A 19,744-nucleotide genomic window follows, 5' to 3' on the forward strand; every position below is an offset into this window, starting at 1 on the left:
TTAGCCTTGATCAAAAAGCTCCAGAACCAGTGCCCCGGCCTAAGTTCAAGCCCTAAGGCTGACACAAAAAAAGAAGAGGAATGAATGAATCCTCTGAAGACTTGAATGACTGTTGAGGTTAAAATTCATTCAGTTGTACTATAGGTTGGTTTGGGCGGGGGGGGGGGGGGGGTTCCCCTACCAGTCCTGTGGCTTGAACTCAGAGCTTGGGCACTGTCTCTGAGCCTCTTTGTGCTCAAGGCTAGCACTCTCCCACTTTTTTTGCCTGGGTTGGCTTTGAACTGTGATCCATCCATCTCCGCCTCCTGAGGTTACAGGCATGACCCACCAGCACCGGGCGGGGGTTTGGGCGGGGGGGGGGGGGGGTGGTTCCCCTACCAGTCCTGTGGCTTGAACTCAGAGCTTGGGCACTGTCTCTGAGCCTCTTTGTGCTCAAGGCTAGCACTCTCCCACTTTTTTTGCCTGGGTTGGCTTTGAACTGTGATCCATCCATCTCCGCCTCCTGAGGTTACAGGCATGACCCACCAGCACCGGGCAGGCTGTCATTTTTTAAAACATATTAAAAGGCGTCTTCAGGACTACTTCATGTACTCTTGGTTTTTCCTCCCCCTTCCACTGTGTCCTGCAGCGTCCAGCTTAAGGACTCCAATGGCCGTGCCCTGTCCGTACCCCACCCCGTTTGGGATTGTTCCTCATGCTGGGATGAATGGGGAGCTGACCAGCCCGGGAGCTGCCTACGCAGGGCTGCACAACATCTCCCCGCAGATGAGCGCGGCTGCCGCCGCTGCCGCCGCAGCCGCCGCCTATGGACGCTCCCCCGTGGTACGCTCAGTGGCTCTGAATGCACTTCGCACTGGAGGTTTTCATAGACGTAGGAGAGTGTATTCGTAAATTACGCTGCCTATGATTATGTCTAGGGGTTTTTGTTGTTTGGAAGGTAGAAAGTTTCTTTGGCTTGTATCTTTTAAAATTAATATTATTTTTGACATTTTAAACCTACAGAACTAGATTGCCTAGAATAGTGAATATAATTAGTTCTGTGCTTCTGTTAGGTGCTTCACTTAGTATGTTTGTTTGATCTGAGTTCCATCCCTGCATATGGGAGTCTTAGATCTCTGTTGCTTTATCAATAAATGCAGCTGCTCTTTAAACATGTAATTTCAAAAGATTGCCCCAGGTTTTAGAAAAGAAACTAAGATAAAACAAGTGGATATAATTGTGCTTGTGTATGTTGTCTTGTTTGGGAAACATTCTAGGTGGGATTTGATCCACACCACCATATGCGTGTGCCAGCGATACCGCCAAACCTGACCGGCATTCCTGGAGGAAAACCGTGAGTACCTCGTGACTGCCACGCCCTCCTCACTCCCTGCTCGCCTTTTAGAATGTGAGCACAGTTAGCGTCGGGTTACTAGTTTACTTTCTTACTTGCAACGTATTTTTAATTTCTCTAGCACGAGAAAAGAGGCAATAGGTTGGGTTTTGCGTGTTCAGTTTAAAACCTTCATATTGAGGGCTGGGAAGGTGGCTCAGTGGTAGAGCACTTGCCTTGCATGCATGAGGCCCTGGGTTCTATTCCTCAGCACCACATAAGTAGAAAAAAAAAAGCCAGAAGTGGTGCTGTGGCTCAAGTGGTAGGGTGCTAGCCTTGAGCTGAAGAGCTGAGGGACAGCACCCAGGCCCAGAGTTCAGGCCCCACAACCGGACCCCAAAAAAAAAACCAAAACCCCTTCATATTGAAAGGCACAAGATTGATATGATACAAAGAGAACAGTGGGACAGAGGGGATGAGCTAACTCAGCAGTGGGACTCTCTAGACACTACGTTGGAAATGAACTATACGATTTTGGGGGAGAGGAGTTGGGAGGGAAAAAACTGGGAGGAAATGAGGGAGGGGATGACACTATTCAAAAAGAAATGCGCTCACCTGACTTACCAAACTGTAACCCCTCTGAACGTCACCTCTAGAGTAAAAATAACTAATCCTTCGGGTTGAAGAAGGAAATGAAAGTAGCCAAGCAGCCCCAGCAGGGAGGCTTCACCATGACATGACTATTGCCCATTTTAAGGCGATTTGTTATTCTAAAAGTAGGATTAAGCCTGCTCCTGTAATCCTACCTACTGAGGATGCTGGGTTCTAAGGATAGCAGTTCAAAGCCAGCCAGAGTAGGAAAGTCCCTGAGACTCCTACCTCCAGTTAATCACAGTAAAAACTGGAAGTGGCACTGTGGCTCAAGTGGTAGAGCGCTAGCCTTGACCAAAAGGACCTCAGCACCTAGGACCAGGAAAAAAAAAATGTCTGGTTATTATATGCAAACCTGGATGTGCCAAGCCAAGCCTCAAAACTACCAAAAAAAATCAATCTGGATTTTTATTTCAGTTTATTTCTAGAATTTCTCGTTCTTGTTCTGGGACTGGACACTTAGAAGTTAATGCGTAGCCCACTTGAGTTGTAGGAGACCAAACAAACACAGCACACTTGCCTTGCAGCCTTCTCTGGTGTATTCTAATCTCCCAGCATCTCTCTTCATTTCCGTGTAAATACACCTTTTTATCGCTCCTCAAGCTCAGAGCTTTCTAAGTTGGCTCCATCTTCCCAGATAGCAGGAGAGTACTCTAAAGTTCTACCAGTTCTTCGTTTAAAGTTCCAGCTGATTTTCCCTCTCCTGGGAAACATGCCGTGTAGACTGTCCTCGCCCCTCTGCCTGCTGCCTCTCCAGACTCCAGTGCTGTCCAGACTTGAATCTCAGTAGCACCATACGTCCTCTTCCCCGAGGACTTCCCTAGAGGCTTGCCTATGAGAGCATTTGCTGTGAATCTTCTTTCTTTCTCCCTCCCAGTCTCTGTGGCTCACTGCCTAACTTCAGGTCTCTAAACTTCCCCACTGCAGCAAACAATGCCAGCTCCATAGACAACTTGCTCAGTAAATATTTGACTGACTAATAAGGGAAACAAGGCAAATTAGACTTTGAGTTCCTTGAGAGTTGAAGGTATAAATATCAATTACCATAAAATGCTGTGTACCTGTGTGTGTTTTGCAAATAGTTGTTGACTGACTGACAAGTTTTGTTGACCAAGAACCCTGATGTATTTGGAGGTGAAAGTTTGATCTATTTCAAACAGTGACTAAGTAACAAGGTCATGGGGCTCATCAAATAACAATTCAAATACCTAAAATCCGTAGGAGCAGATGGATGAGCTGGGGGAGCCACAGGGGCTTCCCGGAGGGGGCGTGCCTGTCTCTGCGGGTCACCGGCAGTTGCACCTGAACTGGAGTGTAGCCATTAGAAGGGGGCTTCTTCTCAGGGTTGCTGCTGCTTTGAGGCAGTAAGGAGGATGCGTGTGTCAGGTGGATCCAAAGCAGAGGCAGTCTGGATTTAGAGGCTGACCCACTGAACTACCATAAAATCATAGTTGGTCTGACTCGGGCTGCTTCTGACCTTTCAGTTAGGCGTTCCTCCTTTGTAAAGCTCAACTCTTGGCCTATAAAGTTTTAAAGATACATTTGGGAGAGTTGATGGATTGAAAGCTTACTGAGAATATTTGTTCCTAGAAGTGCGAATACCTGATCCTTTGGAAAATGACTATACCAGGAAAACCAACAGGCCTATGATGTGGTTGACCAGTTGACAGAAAATAGAGTCAGGATTATGGTAGAGTCAGGGCTGCTTTGTGATTTTTGCATGTTGACCACTAAGAATAATGACATCACCCACAGTTTACTGTGTTCACTTTGTGAGTTTTGTTTGGTTCACCTCTATCATATGATACCTTCTGCACAAGGAGGATGGAGGATGAATCCTGATAATATTGCTGTATTTACTGCCATGTTATTTATGTATATAGTAGTTGTTGAGTTGCTTAGGGCATCATTTCCTGGTCAGCTTTGCCCCACGTATTTTTAAGGTGCTTATGTAGTGGAAGGAATGGTTTGTGGCAGGGAGTAGAGTAATGAAGATCAGATTTGGTATTTGCACCTCTCTTCTGTTATCAGTATGTCTTTATGCCACAGCGTCAGCATAACTCAATTCTTATTCTTTTGTGGGGTGTGTGTGTGTGTGTGTGTGTGTGTGTGTGTGTGTGTGTGTGTGTGTGTGTGTGTGTGTGTGTGTGTGTGTGTGTTTGGTACTGGGACTTGAATGCAGGGCTTTGAACTCTCACTTGGCTTAAGTTTTGCTCATAGTTGTTGCTCTCACAGTTGAGCCATACTTTCAGCTCTAACCATTTGGCTGGTTAATCAACAGTAAGAGTCTATTTGTATGCCCAAGCTGGCCCCAACCAAGATTCTCCAATCTCAGCCTCCTGAGTAGCTAGGATTATAGACATGGTTCACTGGCACCTGGCAGAGATAACATGTGCACTTACTATAGATTTTCATAGCAAAAATGAATATAATGATTATGTTGGCTCTCCAGATCATAAAACATGGAATTATGAAACTTTGCCTTATGTTTTTTTTTTCCAACAGAAAGCCTTGTAAAGTACTTGTGAGGTTAGAACATTAGATGTACTAAATCACCCCGACTGCACACACTCTCCAAGTAACTACCTACCTTTCCTTAGAAAGACATAAAAATTTTGTCTCTGTTTTAATTATTTTTACAAAATGAATTGCAGGATATTATCAAAGTTATGATTACGTATGTATTCTGCACTCATAAAGTAGCATTTATTTGATCATTTACTTTTGGTCCTCTTGTCTGTTCAGGCGATTGGAATGACTATAATTTAACTTCAGTATATGCCAGAAATGGATTTTTACACTCATCTGCTACTTAAATTTAAGACGAGTGTAAATAGGGCTTAGGATGTATCCATTTGATTAAAGTGATGGGACTAATTGTTTTATGGAATATGACGCGCACATGCAGGAAAACAAAAGACCTTGGCTTTATGGGTTTCCAGTCACAGCTTTGGAAATGGTTTGCTTTTATGGAGTAATTCCTTGATAGATAATAAAATCCTGTGCGACTGCTCTGGTGGCTCATGTGCTACATAGAGCCTCATTTTCTATTTACTTCATGAATTCAGATCTATAAATGTGAATGTAAGGATTAGTGCTATTTTGTGAGAGACTGAGAACTTGAAGATGTGGCCAAGTCACAAGGAGATGAATACAACCTAAGGGAATTGCAGCTTTAAAGAGGAGACATGAGCCAGAGGTGAGAAGTCCAAAGACTTTTCTTTCAGTATGTTTCCTCATACGACCCTCCCCCCAAAATAACCACTTGAATGCCCGTTTGTAAAAGTATGAATTATAAATGGCAACTCCTTTGTACAGCTACTTACAGATCATTAAATGTTTAAAGGTGTAAACTGCAGTGCCTAGATACTTTGAAATACAGTTCTGTTAGAAAGTCCAAATTCGTATTTTTTCTCAGCTGTCTTCTGCTCTTTTCACTTCTGGCTCCTAGCCACTGTGTCGTTGTAGCGTCACTTGCCGCATGCCTGTGTGTGCTTGCACACACACACACACACACACACACATTGCTGTCTTCTGGGAGAGGAATGTAGATCACTACTTGTTAGTCCTCCTGTTACCATCTGCTTCTAGCCCAGTTGCTAATTTGGGGTGGCCATGTCCACCAGGCATCTCTGTATTTTTTATAGTTTATATTCATTATAATCAACACACTGTCACACACTGGGTCTTAACCAATTTACTCTCCTTTCTTTTTGGACAAGTCATTTTCACTTCTGATTCCGTGTTGGCTCCCTTCTCGCATCTCTCCAGGCCTACGGAAGTGTATATCTGTGGCTGCTGCTAGTCAGTCACCATCACGCGTGCTTATTTCACAGGCTGCTCAGCACTCTGCGCTAGGTAATTAGTCTATTTGTTTCTTATTCCTTCTGACTGCCACAAGCTCACCAGCCTTCCATCCCTGTGGCACAGGGCCCGAGATGAAGAACTTACAAGGTGGAGAGGTTTATTTGGGCTCTCAGGTTCAAAAACGGCATTCTGTGCTGCCCTCCTCTGCTGTTGAGTCAGGGGCAAAGCCGTCGATGGTAACGGGAGCCTGCACCGGGACCCGCTCACTGCCCGGCCACGGGAAGACAGTGAGAACGATAGGAAGTGCTCAGGTGTTCTCTTCCACATGACCTCTTCAGTGACCTTATTTTTCTCAGTCCAGCTTCCTACAGATTCTGCCACCTCTAAGTAGCTGCAGAAGATGAATCCCAAACCCTCAACTCCTGGGCCTTTGGGGCCCATCAAGATCTAACCTGTAGAACTTTCCCTACTCCTTGCTACTGAACGTATTTACTTGTTTTTGGAATGGCTTTGCCTCCAGTATTATCACTCCTTCTCTTGCTGCCCAAAGCCGCCTCGTGAATCTGCCTGTGCAGGTCTCACGCCAGCATTCTGACTGCCCCTTTTATAGCGTTATGGTCTAAGCTAATACACCTGCTCCTCTGTTTTGGACTGTGGTTCTGGCCAGCTTCTCCACTTTGTGTTGAACAGATGAATTTCTGGATTAAAACCAATCCAGGAATCTTCCCGATCATTCTACGCCATCCTTATGGAGCCCTTATTCTCTATGAATGTTTTGTCTTTCTCCTGTGTGAAATTCTTTCATTCTTTAAAACCCATCCCTAGTCTCATATATCTCCCACGAGACAGAAATGTTATCTTTCTTAATAAACCACCTCAGAATTATACTTCCTATTGGGGCCCATAATCCCCAGCTACTTGAAAGGCAGACATCAGGAAGATCATAGTTCAAAGCCAACCAGACAAAATGAGCGAGACCCTCCCTTTCACAAGAACAAGTCAGGCATTTTGGTGAGTGGCAGGCATCCCAGCTATCTGAGAGGCCCGAGATAGGATCCCAAAGCCAGCCCTGGGCCGCTTATCTGAATGTACAGTGCACCGGAGGTATGGAGCTCAAGGGAAGCACTTGACTAGCAAGTGCAAGGCCCCGAGTTCAAACCCCAGTACCACCATGTATTATAGGCCGCAGTTCTACACTTTTCTAATCATCATTCCTAGATTATAAGTCATATGTAGCCAAGTTGTTGTGTTGCCTAATGTTCTACTTAGCATAACATTTATGTCACAGTATAGGTTGCACTCAATTGAACTATGTAGAGAATGGTCTTCGGAGCCTGGCTTCACTGAATACTTAGAAATACTCTTCTCAGAGTCTGGTTGTATATTAAAGGGTTTATTGAGGCGGCACCTATAGCCCACACCTCTAATTCTTGCTGTTGAGGAGGATGAGATCTGGAAGACTGAATTTCAAGGCCAACCTGGATAGAAAAAGTTACCCTAAACTCCATTTCCAAAATAACCAGTCAAAAGCACGGTTAGAAGTATGGCTGAGTAAACACAGGGGGCCATGGGTTCAAAACCTATCACCCTTTTCCCCGAGAAAGAGCTTGCTGAGGGGTTAGTATAGTACTGCGTGAGCTTTAGTTTCTCCAACCCTAAATACTGTGTGTACACAGATGGCAAACAAGAGAGCCACGTTACATACGTCCTTCAGGCAATTAATTAGGCTCGTGAGGTTCATTTGAATCCTCTCAGAGGAAGTGCCAGCCATGTACTGGGTGCTTACTGAGTGGTTAAGCTGCAAACGACCCCGTGGGTGACCTTGGAAGAAAGTGCAGGTCTGGGTTCTCAACTATTTAAATTCTCAAGGCTTTTAAAACCCAGTTCGTGATTCTACAGGAGAGAAAGCTGTGTCGGCCAAAGGAAAGCACCATTAAGAATGTGTGACACCATCTGAACTTGGAATAACCTTCCTTCCCTTCCTTCAAGATTTAGTCTTCATGACCTTCCTAATTGCTAAATCAATTAGCCTTTTTCTGGGTCATCATTTCTCAGAATCTCAGCCTTGCTTCTCAGACATTATTGCCTTTCCACCTTCTCCCACTTACCTGAGCGGAACCCTGGCTCACTCACCCGCTCCAGGAAGGACCACCTCATTTTTCTCCCCATACACGAGGCATGTGGTAGAAATGGCTGAAAATACCACACACACACACACACACACACACACACACACACACACACACACACACACACACACACATGCCACCCTCCTCACTATGTTATACACACACACATGCCACTCTCTTCACTATTTTATACACACACACACACATACACACACCACCCTCTTCACTATTTTATATACATACACATACCCTCTTCACTATTTTATACACACACACACACACACACCACCCTCTTCACTATTTTATACACACACACACACCACCCTCTTCACTATTTTATACACACACATACACACACCACCCTCTTCACTATTTTATACACACACACATGCACACACCACCCTCTTCACTATTTTATACACACACAAACCCTCTTCACTATTTTATACACACACATACACACACACACATACCACCCTCTTCACTATTTTATACACACACACCCCTCTTCACTATTTCACACACACACCACCCTCTTCACTGTTATACACACACACACATACACACACACACACACCACCCTCTTCACTATTTCACACACACACACACACACACCCTAAAAACTGCTTTTTTGCAAATAGGTGCTGTTTGAATGGCCCCTCTTCCAGCTTGTTAGGGAGTTGCCTGCTCATTTATTAAGGACTTTCCACAGGCTTAGCTTCTTCCTCTATTTGGAGCCATTGTCAGTCTGGCTGATTGAGGGACCCAGCTGAATCAACCCATGATTTCATCCTGTTTCTTGAACCATCTCATCTCTAGTGAGCATCTGCCCTACAGGTTACCCAAGCAGATGGACTCACCAAGGAGACCTGGGCGGCAGCGCCCTGACTGCTCACCCTCCTCCGTGCTCTTCCCACCACCAGAGGTGCTGTGAGCACATCAACGCAGTTAATTTCAAGTGGTTTCCCGTTCTACTTAGATGAATCTTTTCGGTTCATTAGAATCCTCCTTAATGTGCCTTTCCCTCTCTCCCGTGCTGTGCCTGGGTGGTCCTCGCCTGCACTCAGGCCTTCCTACCCACCTCTACCCCAAGACCTTTGCATCTGCTGCTTGTTCTGCCTCGCGCACCCCTGCAAGGTCTGCGTCGCTCCCGCCCAGCTTGGTTCACACGCCTCGCTGCCTCCGCAGAGAGCCGATTCTTCCAGCTCCGTGCCCTTACTCTGTGAGCTAAGAGACAGGAAGAGGGGAACTGCCTGCTGTTTAAGTTTACTTATCTATCTTCTTTACCTGTTTTCCCTTCTAAGATGTAGCTTCTAGGATTCCCCAGACCTACCCAGGTACCTGGCCCGTACAAGGCCCATAATAAATATTAGCGAAGTACTTAGTGAACATGCCTTCACATGTGCCGTGTTCCTCCTCCTCCTCCTCCTCCTCCTCCCCCCCTTCCCTCTCCCCCTCCCCCTCCTCCCCTCCCCCCCCCCCATCCCCAGGCACCCTGGGTCTTCATAGCGCTGACTGGCAGCTTTGGTCGTGTGCACATGCATCTCTCCAGTGAACGTGGCCTCAAGCTGGAGCAGAGGGTGTGTGCCCTCTTCCTTGCCCATTCCTTGGCGTAGTGCTCAGTACAGGAAGGGACTCCAAAAATATGTGTAGGTAAGGGTCCGCCCAGTGAACTGCTGTCTGATTTGACCGGCTTCCCCTTTCCTCTTGTCTCTGTCCGTCCTCACTCTCCAGATGCTTTTAAAGGAACATGAGCTGCTCCACGTTTGTTGGTTGGATGGATTGTTTGGTTTTTGGTCGCCTCAGCTTCAGCTCTCACTTCTTGAATGCGACCATACCTTGGTATCGCTGACCTTTTCTTGCTCCTGAATTTACAGCTGCTTGGATTTTCATTTGCCCTCCAGCTTAAGAAAACCAAATCCAGACCTCCCGCGTGAGCCCTTGCATTTGCTTTCCCGCCACCTTCAGTTGTTTTTGTGGTCAACGGAGTTCCTAGGTTCTGTGCTCCAGAGGGTTCTTCCTTCTCAGGTCATGTATCAGCGTGTCTGCAAGTCCTGTTAATTTGACCCAGGAAGTACTTTATATCCGCTGTCTTCCTAGCTTCCAATCCCCTTCTTCCTCAGCAATTCTGACACTGCTTCCTTCAGAGAAAGTAAAACCCTTCTACTGTCTGGCACTCGCATCTTCCACAGCCGCAGGCAAACTTCATCTTGCCAGAAAGATTCAGGTTGTTGAGGAATCCGCCCTCGGTAATGCACTAACTTTTAAAGACATGACATGCCTGTAGATTTTGGCAGTAAGGAACCATGAAATGCTGTAATTGGATGCTAAAGTCCCCCGTGGTTTAATCCAGTCTCCTAGCCTGGTGCACCCGCACTTGCTTTCCCTGGGAAATTATGTGACATAATTTCCAAAATGCGCCATAGCCCAAGAGATAGTAGGTGCTGCTGACTGTGCCGTACCTCACCTGCAGTTCAGAACCCAGTGCTTCGTTCACCTCGGTGTGAACTGGAGATGGTAGAGCTGCTGTAGGGCACACGTGTGAACTGGAGATAGATGGAGCTGCCGTGGGTGCACGCGTGTGTGAACCGGAGATGGTAGCGCTGCCGTGGGTGCACACGTGTGTGAACCGGAGATGGTAGAGCTGCCGTGGGTGCACGCATGTGTGGAGATAGATGGAGCTGCCGTGGGTGCACACGCGTGTGAACTGGAGATGGTAGAGCTGCCGTGGGTGCACGCGTGTGTGAACTGGAGATGGTAGAGCTGCCGTGGGTGCACGCGTGTGTGAACTGGAGATGGTAGAGCTGCTGTGGGTGCACGCGTGTGTGAACTGGAGATGGTAGAGCTGCCGTGGGTGCACGCGTGTGAACTGGAGATGGTAGAGCTGCCGTGGGTGCACGCGTGTGTGAACTGGAGATAGATGGAGCTGCCGTGGGTGCACGCGTGTGTGAACTGGAGATAGATGGAGCTGCCGTGGGTGCACGCGTGTGTGAACTGGAGATGGTAGAGCTGCCGTGGGTGCACGCGTGTGTGAACTGGAGTTGGTAGAGCTGCCGTGGGTGCACACGTGTGTGAACTGGAGATGGTAGAGCTGCCGTGGGTGCACGCGTGTGTGAACTGGAGATGGTAGAGCTGCCGTGGGTGCACGCGTGTGTGAACTGGAGTTGGTAGAGCTGCCGTGGGTGCACACGTGTGTGAACTGGAGATGGTAGAGCTGCCGTGGGTGCACGCGTGTGTGAACTGGAGATGGTAGAGCTGCCGTGGGTGCACACGTGTGTGAACTGGAGATGGAGCTGCCGTGGGTGCACGCGCGGGCCTTTGAGGCTGGCATCTCACTCCATTTGGGTTTGTTCTCCTTGGGTCTATGCAAGCTATTAAAGCTGGTCTTTAATGGTTGTGTTTTCTTGTCATTTCTCATTTCAAAAACCCTGTACTTCTTAAGAGCTTCATAATTTTAGCTTACTCTGATGTGCATTAGTAAGTACTTGATTGGGATAAATCAATACATATAGGCAAAACCTGGTCATAGGCCTCAGAATCACACAAATTATAGCACGCTCTTTAACGAGTAACTACTCCACTTGCCACTGGTTACCTTCTTTTAGTTCACTGTGAGGTATGGGTACCTTATTTCCCTTTTAGAAATTAGAACTGGGGAAGGTTCTGGAAGGTAACTGCGCGTGCCACAGTCGACATGAGATCTGATTATGGATCTAGCAGTGGCGTCTCCGGCTCTGCTAGGTGAATTTGGGTACGGAGAGGGCTTTCGTTCTCATCCCATACGTTAAACAGTAACATCTTTCCTCTTGTCCTCCTCTCTCTCTCCTCCCTGTCTTAGAGCGTACTCCTTCCACGTCAGTGCAGAAGGCCAGATGCAGCCTGTCCCCTTCCCCCCCGACGCCCTCATCGGACCCGGAATCCCACGGCACGCCCGGCAGATCAACACGCTCAACCACGGGGAGGTGGTGTGCGCCGTGACCATCAGTAACCCCACGAGGCACGTGTACACGGGCGGCAAGGGCTGCGTCAAGGTCTGGGACATCAGCCACCCTGGCAACAAGAGCCCCGTGTCCCAGCTGGACTGTCTGGTGAGCGAGCGTGCGTGACTGTCTCAGGAAACAGGAAAGAATGGTGTGTGCCCTGCCACAGTGTGCGCTGGGCTACAAGAGTGATCCCAAGGGGGAAGCTGGGCTTCCTCTCGGGGCGGGTCTTCTTTTGGTTCCTTGAAGCCAGAACAGTCCAGTTCTTTCTGTGTGGCACATGCACCTGTGATGGTGTACAACTCTGTCTCCAGAAGCAAAAGGCAAAAACAATTGTTTGTCTCTGAAAGGTTTTGAAAACTAAGAGTTTGCACATGGTTTCTATGCAAGTGAATCTACAAGTCTCATGCAGAGAGTACTAAATACTTCACTGTACCAGATATTAGAAACCCCCTTAAGCTGATCTACTGGCATTTGTCCTTGAGTTTCCTAGGAATTTTAGCCTAGTTTTCATCGTTTGTATGCACCACGAGAGTTGCTGCTGCTGCTGCTGCCTTTAACAATTAAATGTAGATGAGGTATTCCCCCCCCCCACCCTCATGTTTTCTTGGTACCTGTCCTTGGGTTTGATGAACTCAAGTTCTAGAAGCTGTTCCCTGAGCTTTTTTTGCTAAAGGCTAGCTCTACCACTTGAACCACAGCTCCACTTCCAGTTTTTTGTTGCTGTTTGGTTTGGTTTGGTTTGGTTTATTTACTTATTTATGTGTGTGTGGTTGATTGGAGGTAATTGGCTCATAGACTTTCCTGTCTAGGCTGGTTTTGAGTCATGATCCTCACATCTCAGCTTCCTGAATCGCTGGGAATAACAGGCATGAGACATGGGTGCCCAACTCAAGATGGCCTCATGAGCAGAGCAGAGGTTTTGTTTTACTTTTTCCTGTCACTGTATAGTACAGATTGAGTCTTCCTTCTAGTTAATACCGCTTCCCTGAACTCCATGATGCCTTGGAATCCTGTATTAGAGCTGGGCACAAAAAAAGGAGCAGACTGCCAGATGTCTTGAACCCTGACCACCTCTTTGACTATAGTAATAGGACCCTTGTGCTGCAGCAGAATGAACCAGAGACCCGTGATGTGAGCCCCTGCCTTAGCCCGCTTGTAGATCCATTTGTGCAGATGACACAAGCATTTGGTTGATTGGGTGGTATTGCGAGTGAGTCTAGATTATTCCATTCTGATACTAATTAAGATTAAATATCTCAGTGCCAAATTTTGAACATCGAGTTTAAGTACTTCCTTAATTTCATGTAATTTTCTAGCATTAATCTACTTTGTCATTGTCATAAGTATAAATGGCTCATTAAACCGGGAGGGAACACAATACTTTTATGGATTTCTGCTCTCGTGTTAATGCTGTTTTTCTTTCCCCATGAGTAATCCCTTGATGGTTTTGTCTCTACAGAACAGGGATAACTACATCCGGTCCTGCAGATTGCTCCCGGACGGCCGGACGCTCATTGTGGGCGGGGAAGCCAGCACCCTGTCCATCTGGGACTTGGCGGCTCCAACCCCACGCATCAAGGCAGAGCTGACGTCTTCGGCCCCCGCCTGCTACGCCCTGGCCATCAGCCCCGACTCCAAGGTCTGCTTCTCCTGCTGCAGCGACGGCAACATCGCCGTGTGGGACCTGCACAACCAGACGCTGGTGAGGTAGGTCAGCAGAGCCGGGCTCCAGACTGTGAGATGCTGATCTTTCCATGTCGGGTGACCGTGCGCTCGCTGTGTGGGAACGTGTGTTTCTAACTTGACGGAATACAATTTATCTTACTAAAAGCCGTGAAGAACAGATCCATTGTAGGATGCTGCCAATGAATTACTAATGTAAAAATCTGTTTTCCACACTATTTATACTTCATAAAATGAAGAGGATTGTTTTCCTTTTATTCCTAGCACACAAGAACGTCATCAATTCACATTATTAAAAAGGAGGCCAGTTTGGCATGACCCTAGGAGCTCATTAGACATCTAGAAGTTACATGTGTGCTTGCTGCCGAGCCGTTACTGTCCATAGAGACTCATTGAGAGCCTCATTCTGCACGGTTCTATCTTAGGCAGCTAGCTTGTGTATCTGAGAAGTCACTCTTACCAAATCTGTGTTTATGTAGCATTTACCAGTGGTCCCGGCCCTGCTTGGGCTGCTCCCTCAGCAGTGGTCCACACTGTCTCAGGTCTAATATGTAAGAACACTGAGGCATAACCGTGATGCTTCTTTAGAAATGATATTGAGTAGGTTCAGCGTTGGGAGGTAAAACCATCCAAACAGTCCCTGCTACCCACACTTACGAGATTGGCAAGAGATCAGCAAGAAAGAAGTATGGTCAGCTGAAAGATAAGCAGGTTTGTAATCAACCCTGCCAGGCAAGATGAGCATGTCTAAAGAGAAGAGGTCTTTGTGCTCCACATCTTATTTTTGAAGAGCCAAGCTCTGTCCTGGGTTCCAGACACACGTTTTTGTCAGTGTGTTTGCTGTGGGTAGCATTTATTGAAGTAGCCACTTGACCGCCTTCCCTCGATGCCCTAGGTACATCTTACCAGACACAGTTTCCGGATCCGCAGATCACACGGAGTGTCCATCCACGTGCCTTTCTTGAGAGGCTGGCCTGTCCTATCGCCCTGCAGCCCCACCCACAGAATACATACATTTGGTCATTATTTTGAGTAATTAGAGAACATAAACCAACATGAAATCTGTAACACCAGCTGCCAAGGACATACAAATTGACCTCCACTAAAAACTAGCTCTTGAAGATTCTCCCTGTGTTTCAGGCAATTTCAGGGCCACACAGATGGCGCCAGCTGCATTGACATTTCCAACGATGGCACCAAGCTCTGGACGGGGGGTTTGGACAACACGGTCCGGTCCTGGGACCTGCGCGAGGGCCGGCAGCTGCAGCAGCACGACTTCACCTCCCAGGTATGGCTGTGTGCCTTCCATGTGAGCAGTTTCGGGCCTGGCGTGGTTGTAATTCTGGGCTTTGAATCAGGGTCTTTGAATCCAGGGGACTTTCGTCGGGCAGGCTTGCCTCCAGCCACAGTCCTCTGGCTTGCAGACTCCTAGTTAGCTACCCTCAGGAGTCGGTGCTCAGTGGAGGTGTAGTGAGAAAGGGGGCTTCTGACTGGATCCCTTTGGGGCTCACCCATTTGTCTTGGGTTTCCCGTACAGTTCAGATTCTGAGTAGAACCCCCAAGGAGACTAGACCTCCTGGTGAAAAAGAAAATCCGTCCACTGTAGCCACCATCACCTGTTTGAATCCTAGATCTTTTCCCTGGGCTACTGCCCGACTGGAGAGTGGCTTGCGGTGGGGATGGAGAACAGCAATGTGGAGGTGCTGCACGTCACCAAGCCCGACAAATACCAGCTGCATCTTCACGAGAGCTGCGTGCTGTCGCTCAAGTTCGCCCACTGTGGTGAGCAAGCCCCTTTTGTTCATCTTCTGTCAACCCACAGTCCTTCCTTCTGTCCCCTCCTGATGATTCCTGCGAGCTGGGTTCTTTAGCTCATTAACACATTCCTCCTCTTCGGAACCGTAGTGCCTCCTAAATCCTGCTTGCCTCACACAAGCTCTGGCGTCAGTCTGCTCTAACCTGATCCCAAATACAGGCGATTCATTAACCCAGAAGGATGGGCTTCTGACAGGACAGATGCTCTTGTTGGTGGATTGAGTGATCTGGTGTTCTATAACGTCACTCCATGCGTCTCACGAAGTAACACAACATTATCACCGTGTCTCTACATAAAACTCTCTTCCTAGGCAAGTGGTTTGTGAGCACGGGAAAGGACAACCTTCTGAACGCGTGGAGGACACCTTACGGGGCCAGTATATTCCAGGTAACACCTGCTTGCTTCGTGTGCCCGTGCTGTGTGCCAGCCACGGTGTCTCTGTGCCCGGCTCAGATGAGCAGTGCCCTGGGGTGTGCTGGAAGGGGGCTGGGCCGGTGCCCATCCGGGGGGGGGGGGGGGCGGCGGCAGCACAGCCTCCTGTCCCAGGTCCCCGGCTCTGCCTGCTCAGCGGAGGCTGGGGGTCCTGCGGGAAGCTGTATGTTATGATGATCGTCAAGCACTTCACGTAAATACTTAGTACTAGTAACTGTTCTTGGGTAGTTTTGTCTTTTTTCCAAAGAAGACTGTTACAGAGCAGTTGTTGCTTACCGATTGATTGAGAGACTTTTCCTTCCTATTGACCCAATGAAATTTTTGTCTACTTTTTGTGAAAGTTATTTATCAAAGAGTGTGGTAATCACCACGTGCGTGCACACACACACACACACAAAAGCTCATCTCCACTATGACTTTCGTGAGCATTTTATAGGCAAGCGAAATCTTTGTTCAATCTCCTTTATTTCCAATGTTACTATCTGGTGAGCTATCTTTAGGGATAAGGTAGCACACTTGCCACTTTCCTTAACCAAGTGTCATTATGCCCTCATAGAATAGATGGAGTAAAATCCAAATACATTTCTGTAGACTGTGAAAATAACTGAAGAGTAGTCACTAGGACAAAAATAGCTGGTTGGTCCCATGACACTTACAGTTTCATACAGCGTTTTTCCTGCTATGAACCACAGCCTTTTCCAGCTGTTGAAATCCAGTCATGGAGTTAGAGTTCAAGGCCTCAAGCTCCCTTGGCTTGAGTGCTCATCTGGTGCTCTACCACCTGAGCTGTGCTGCCAGCCTGGCATCTTGCTGGTTAATTTGGCATCTCATGGACTTTTCTGCCCGGACTGGCTTAGAACATTGATTCTCCACATCCCAACCGGCTCCTAAGCAGCTATGACTGTAGACATGCCCTCCAGGCACTCAGACCACCATCATTGTTTAAACAAGTGAAAGTGAAAATGTGTGAGTGTGTCTTTATAGTGAGCACAGCTCATCATAGAGTGGATTACAAATTCAAATTATTCTGAGTTTCAGTTTTTAAAGGAAGTTTGGAAATGGATTAGCCAGTGCATGTCATACATTGATTTTTAAATTTTTATAATTATTTTTCAGAGTCCTGGTGTAAGTCCTGCAGGGTTTTTGTTATTGTTGTGAAGTTTTGTTTTTGTTTTTGTTTTGATTTAATGGATACAGTTCAGATAAAACTCAAATCTTTTGTAGTTGAGTACTGTGCAAATCACTCAGGAATGATACATTTCTTTCCGACTCCTTCACCCCCCTGCCTGCACATTTGTGTGACGCTGATACTCTTGGAGTATTTTCACATTCTGTATCCCAGAACAACCACAACAGAACACCTCTGTCGTGCTTTGAAAGCTGCTTCCCCTGGATTCCTCTCCTTGCTCGCTTGTGACGCCCTGCGGGGTGGAGGAAGGCCAGCGACCATTCCTGGCCGCCCAGGCTCAGACAGGGCAGTGATGAGTGATGTGTGTACTTAGCGCAGCACTCCTAGACCAAGCCTTCCCACGCTGAGGTTCCCGCAGCCCGACATCCTACTCTGCCCTCGAGAATAGACAGGCCTCGAAGCCCAGCCTAGACTCAGCGGCCCACGGGTGCTCCTGCCACCGGCTGGCGTCCCCAGGGCCAGCGCGCCTTCCGCCTTGCGCCTTGGTCCCTTGGTGCGGCGCTGCCGGGTGAGAAGGGCCCCGCCGTCCCCGCTGCCCAGCTCCTCCAGTCCTGCGTCTCAGCACTGGCCGCCTTGTTTTCTCTATCTCACCTGCGTTTGTCATGTCTCCTTCCAGTCCAAAGAATCCTCGTCGGTGCTTAGCTGCGACATCTCTGTGGATGACAAATACATCGTCACCGGCTCCGGGGACAAGAAGGCCACGGTCTATGAAGTTATTTATTAAGGACAAATCTTCATGCAAACTGGACTCCTTGTAGCACTTTGCTCTGTCATCCTTTTTTGTTGAAACCACCCCACCCCCACCCCCGCATCTAAAACCAAGGATTTCCAAGTATTCATTGCAGTTGTGGAGATTAATCCTTCTCTTTAACCCGTTCCCTCCTTGCTATTGAATTGTGAATACTCATTAAGAACCTGTGATACCAAATCTTCAGCTATCTACTTGGAAGAACATGGAATAAGCATACTTAACAGTGAATGGAATCTTTAATTATGTATTATATCTGTAATATATTTATTTTGTTTAAAGAAGGCTTTCTAACAATGACTGACTAAATAAAGCTGTCTGCTCCTGCATTGATGATGAAGGTGCATTGTATTTGATACCCCTCCCCCCCCTTTTTTTGCCAAAGGAGGGGAAAGGAAGGCTTAACATAGCTGATTTAAAATAGTCGCTAAATGTAGACTATTGACTGTATAGAGAAGTGAAATGTATAATTACACATGGAAGCAATATGTTGCTGTGTTGTTATTAGGATTTTGTTTCGGTTTCTGTTTTGGGTTTCCACTTCTTCTGAAGTCGTTCCAAAATTTGGCTGAACAATTTCAACTTGACCAGCCAAGACATACTCATTCGAGTCTGTTTTGGACAACTTTAACAAATAGATCTCTAGCTTTAGATTATACTCGATAAAAGGAATTGGATGCTTCTTTTTTTCCTCTTTTTATTTTTTGACCTGTTGACAAGTGTCTGTAATATGTTTTTAATTCCCTTTTTTTTATTGTATTATAGACAGATGAACAAATTAAATTGGGCCTCAAAGAGAGAACTTAATCCCTTCTGGTTATTTTTGCCACGTTATTTTGCAGAGGGAGTTGTGTATCTTGGGGCAGTTTTGTTCTGAGGAATTATGGGCTATTTTGTGGCATGCTCTTGGGGAGCTGCACCAATAGGGAAAGGACTCCCGCCGCTGAGCAAGTCAAGCCTTGCACAAAACAAGGACTGCAGGGGAGGGCCTGCAGAGGCCTCCCTCTGAAAGATACAAAAGAGCGGAGCGTGACTCTCCCGGGATGAGGACTGGCTTTCTTACCTCCGGTTCTTTCCATGTTGTAGTTGGATGTCCCTGAAATGGACGCAGGCTGTGCCATTGTGCCAGAGACATTGTGTTTTCTTTTATGTTGTTGTTGTTGCTGTTAAACTATAATATGTGACTCCTTTTTTTTTTATTATTATGTTTTGTTTGAATGCTTTAAAAAAAATCTTTTTAAGTCTGTGGATCTGCTGATGTACAGTGCCTTTGCTGCTATGGATGAACATCAAAAGAACCGTGTAGATAAACTTTATTGTGTAAGTAGAAAATGACTTAATTTCATACTAGACATGGGTGGCTGCTGCAAGTTGAAGTGGGCGTGTCCATTGGCGTTCCTAATGTGGTAGCAGAAAACAAAATGGTGTCTTAAGTGCTTAGTGTTTGATGTCATTAACAGTTTCGTAAAACTCTACAGTGTAGAAAGATTTTGATACTAAACTGTGCATTGTACATAGTTCTAATGCATTGTATTGACCACCAGTGCTTCTATAACAGTAGATTGTTTGTGCATTCAGACTTTTAAGCATTAAACACAAATAACTTCTAGTATGCTTATTTTTCTAATTCTTTGTTTTTATTGGCTTTAGTTTATTACCTTTGGCTATGCTGCTCTTCTATATTAAAAATTACTAGTTACATTTATGGTAGGTTGTTGTTAAGCAGCTTGGGTTTTATATTGTGAATTTTGCTTGTCTCTATTTTCACATGAGGTAAGCTAGAAAGGATAAGATTTCTAAATATCATCAGGTTGTTCTCCGATATTTATGAAGCATCTCTTTATTTATAAACTGCTGTTCCGCCCCTTGGTAATTGGGAGCCCAAAATCAGGGAGACTGTGGTTTGAGACGAATCCTGGTAAAAGGTTAGGCAGACTTTGTCTCGGCCAAGCAAGCTGGGTGTGCCAGTGTACACTTGTCATACCAGCTACGAG

At 46.7% G+C, this 19,744-nt stretch overlaps 1 protein-coding gene across 4 annotated transcripts in view; it reads left to right on the top strand.

Moving 5' to 3' along the window:
- Tle4 (TLE family member 4, transcriptional corepressor) overlaps nt 1-19,359 on the top strand; it is a 143,115-nt gene extending 123,756 nt beyond the window's left edge. For all 4 annotated transcript variants that reach the window (XM_042665572.1, XM_042665573.1, XM_042665574.1 and 1 more), the window contains 8 exons: nt 629-822; nt 1,257-1,333; nt 11,738-11,987; nt 13,342-13,589; nt 14,706-14,853; nt 15,197-15,347; nt 15,692-15,768; nt 17,619-19,359. In XM_042665572.1, coding sequence (XP_042521506.1) covers nt 629-822; nt 1,257-1,333; nt 11,738-11,987; nt 13,342-13,589; nt 14,706-14,853; nt 15,197-15,347; nt 15,692-15,768; nt 17,619-17,726 — 1,253 coding nt within the window. In that variant the 3' untranslated portion in view covers nt 17,727-19,359. The remainder of the gene's footprint in view (nt 1-628; nt 823-1,256; nt 1,334-11,737; nt 11,988-13,341; nt 13,590-14,705; nt 14,854-15,196; nt 15,348-15,691; nt 15,769-17,618) is intronic.
- Nucleotides 19,360-19,744: the final 385 nt, after the last annotated feature.

This window comes from Dipodomys spectabilis, unplaced genomic scaffold (genome assembly GCF_019054845.1).
Source record: "Dipodomys spectabilis isolate Male_0828 unplaced genomic scaffold, ASM1905484v1 ptg000335l, whole genome shotgun sequence".
Classification (NCBI taxonomy): domain Eukaryota; kingdom Metazoa; phylum Chordata; class Mammalia; order Rodentia; family Heteromyidae; genus Dipodomys; species Dipodomys spectabilis.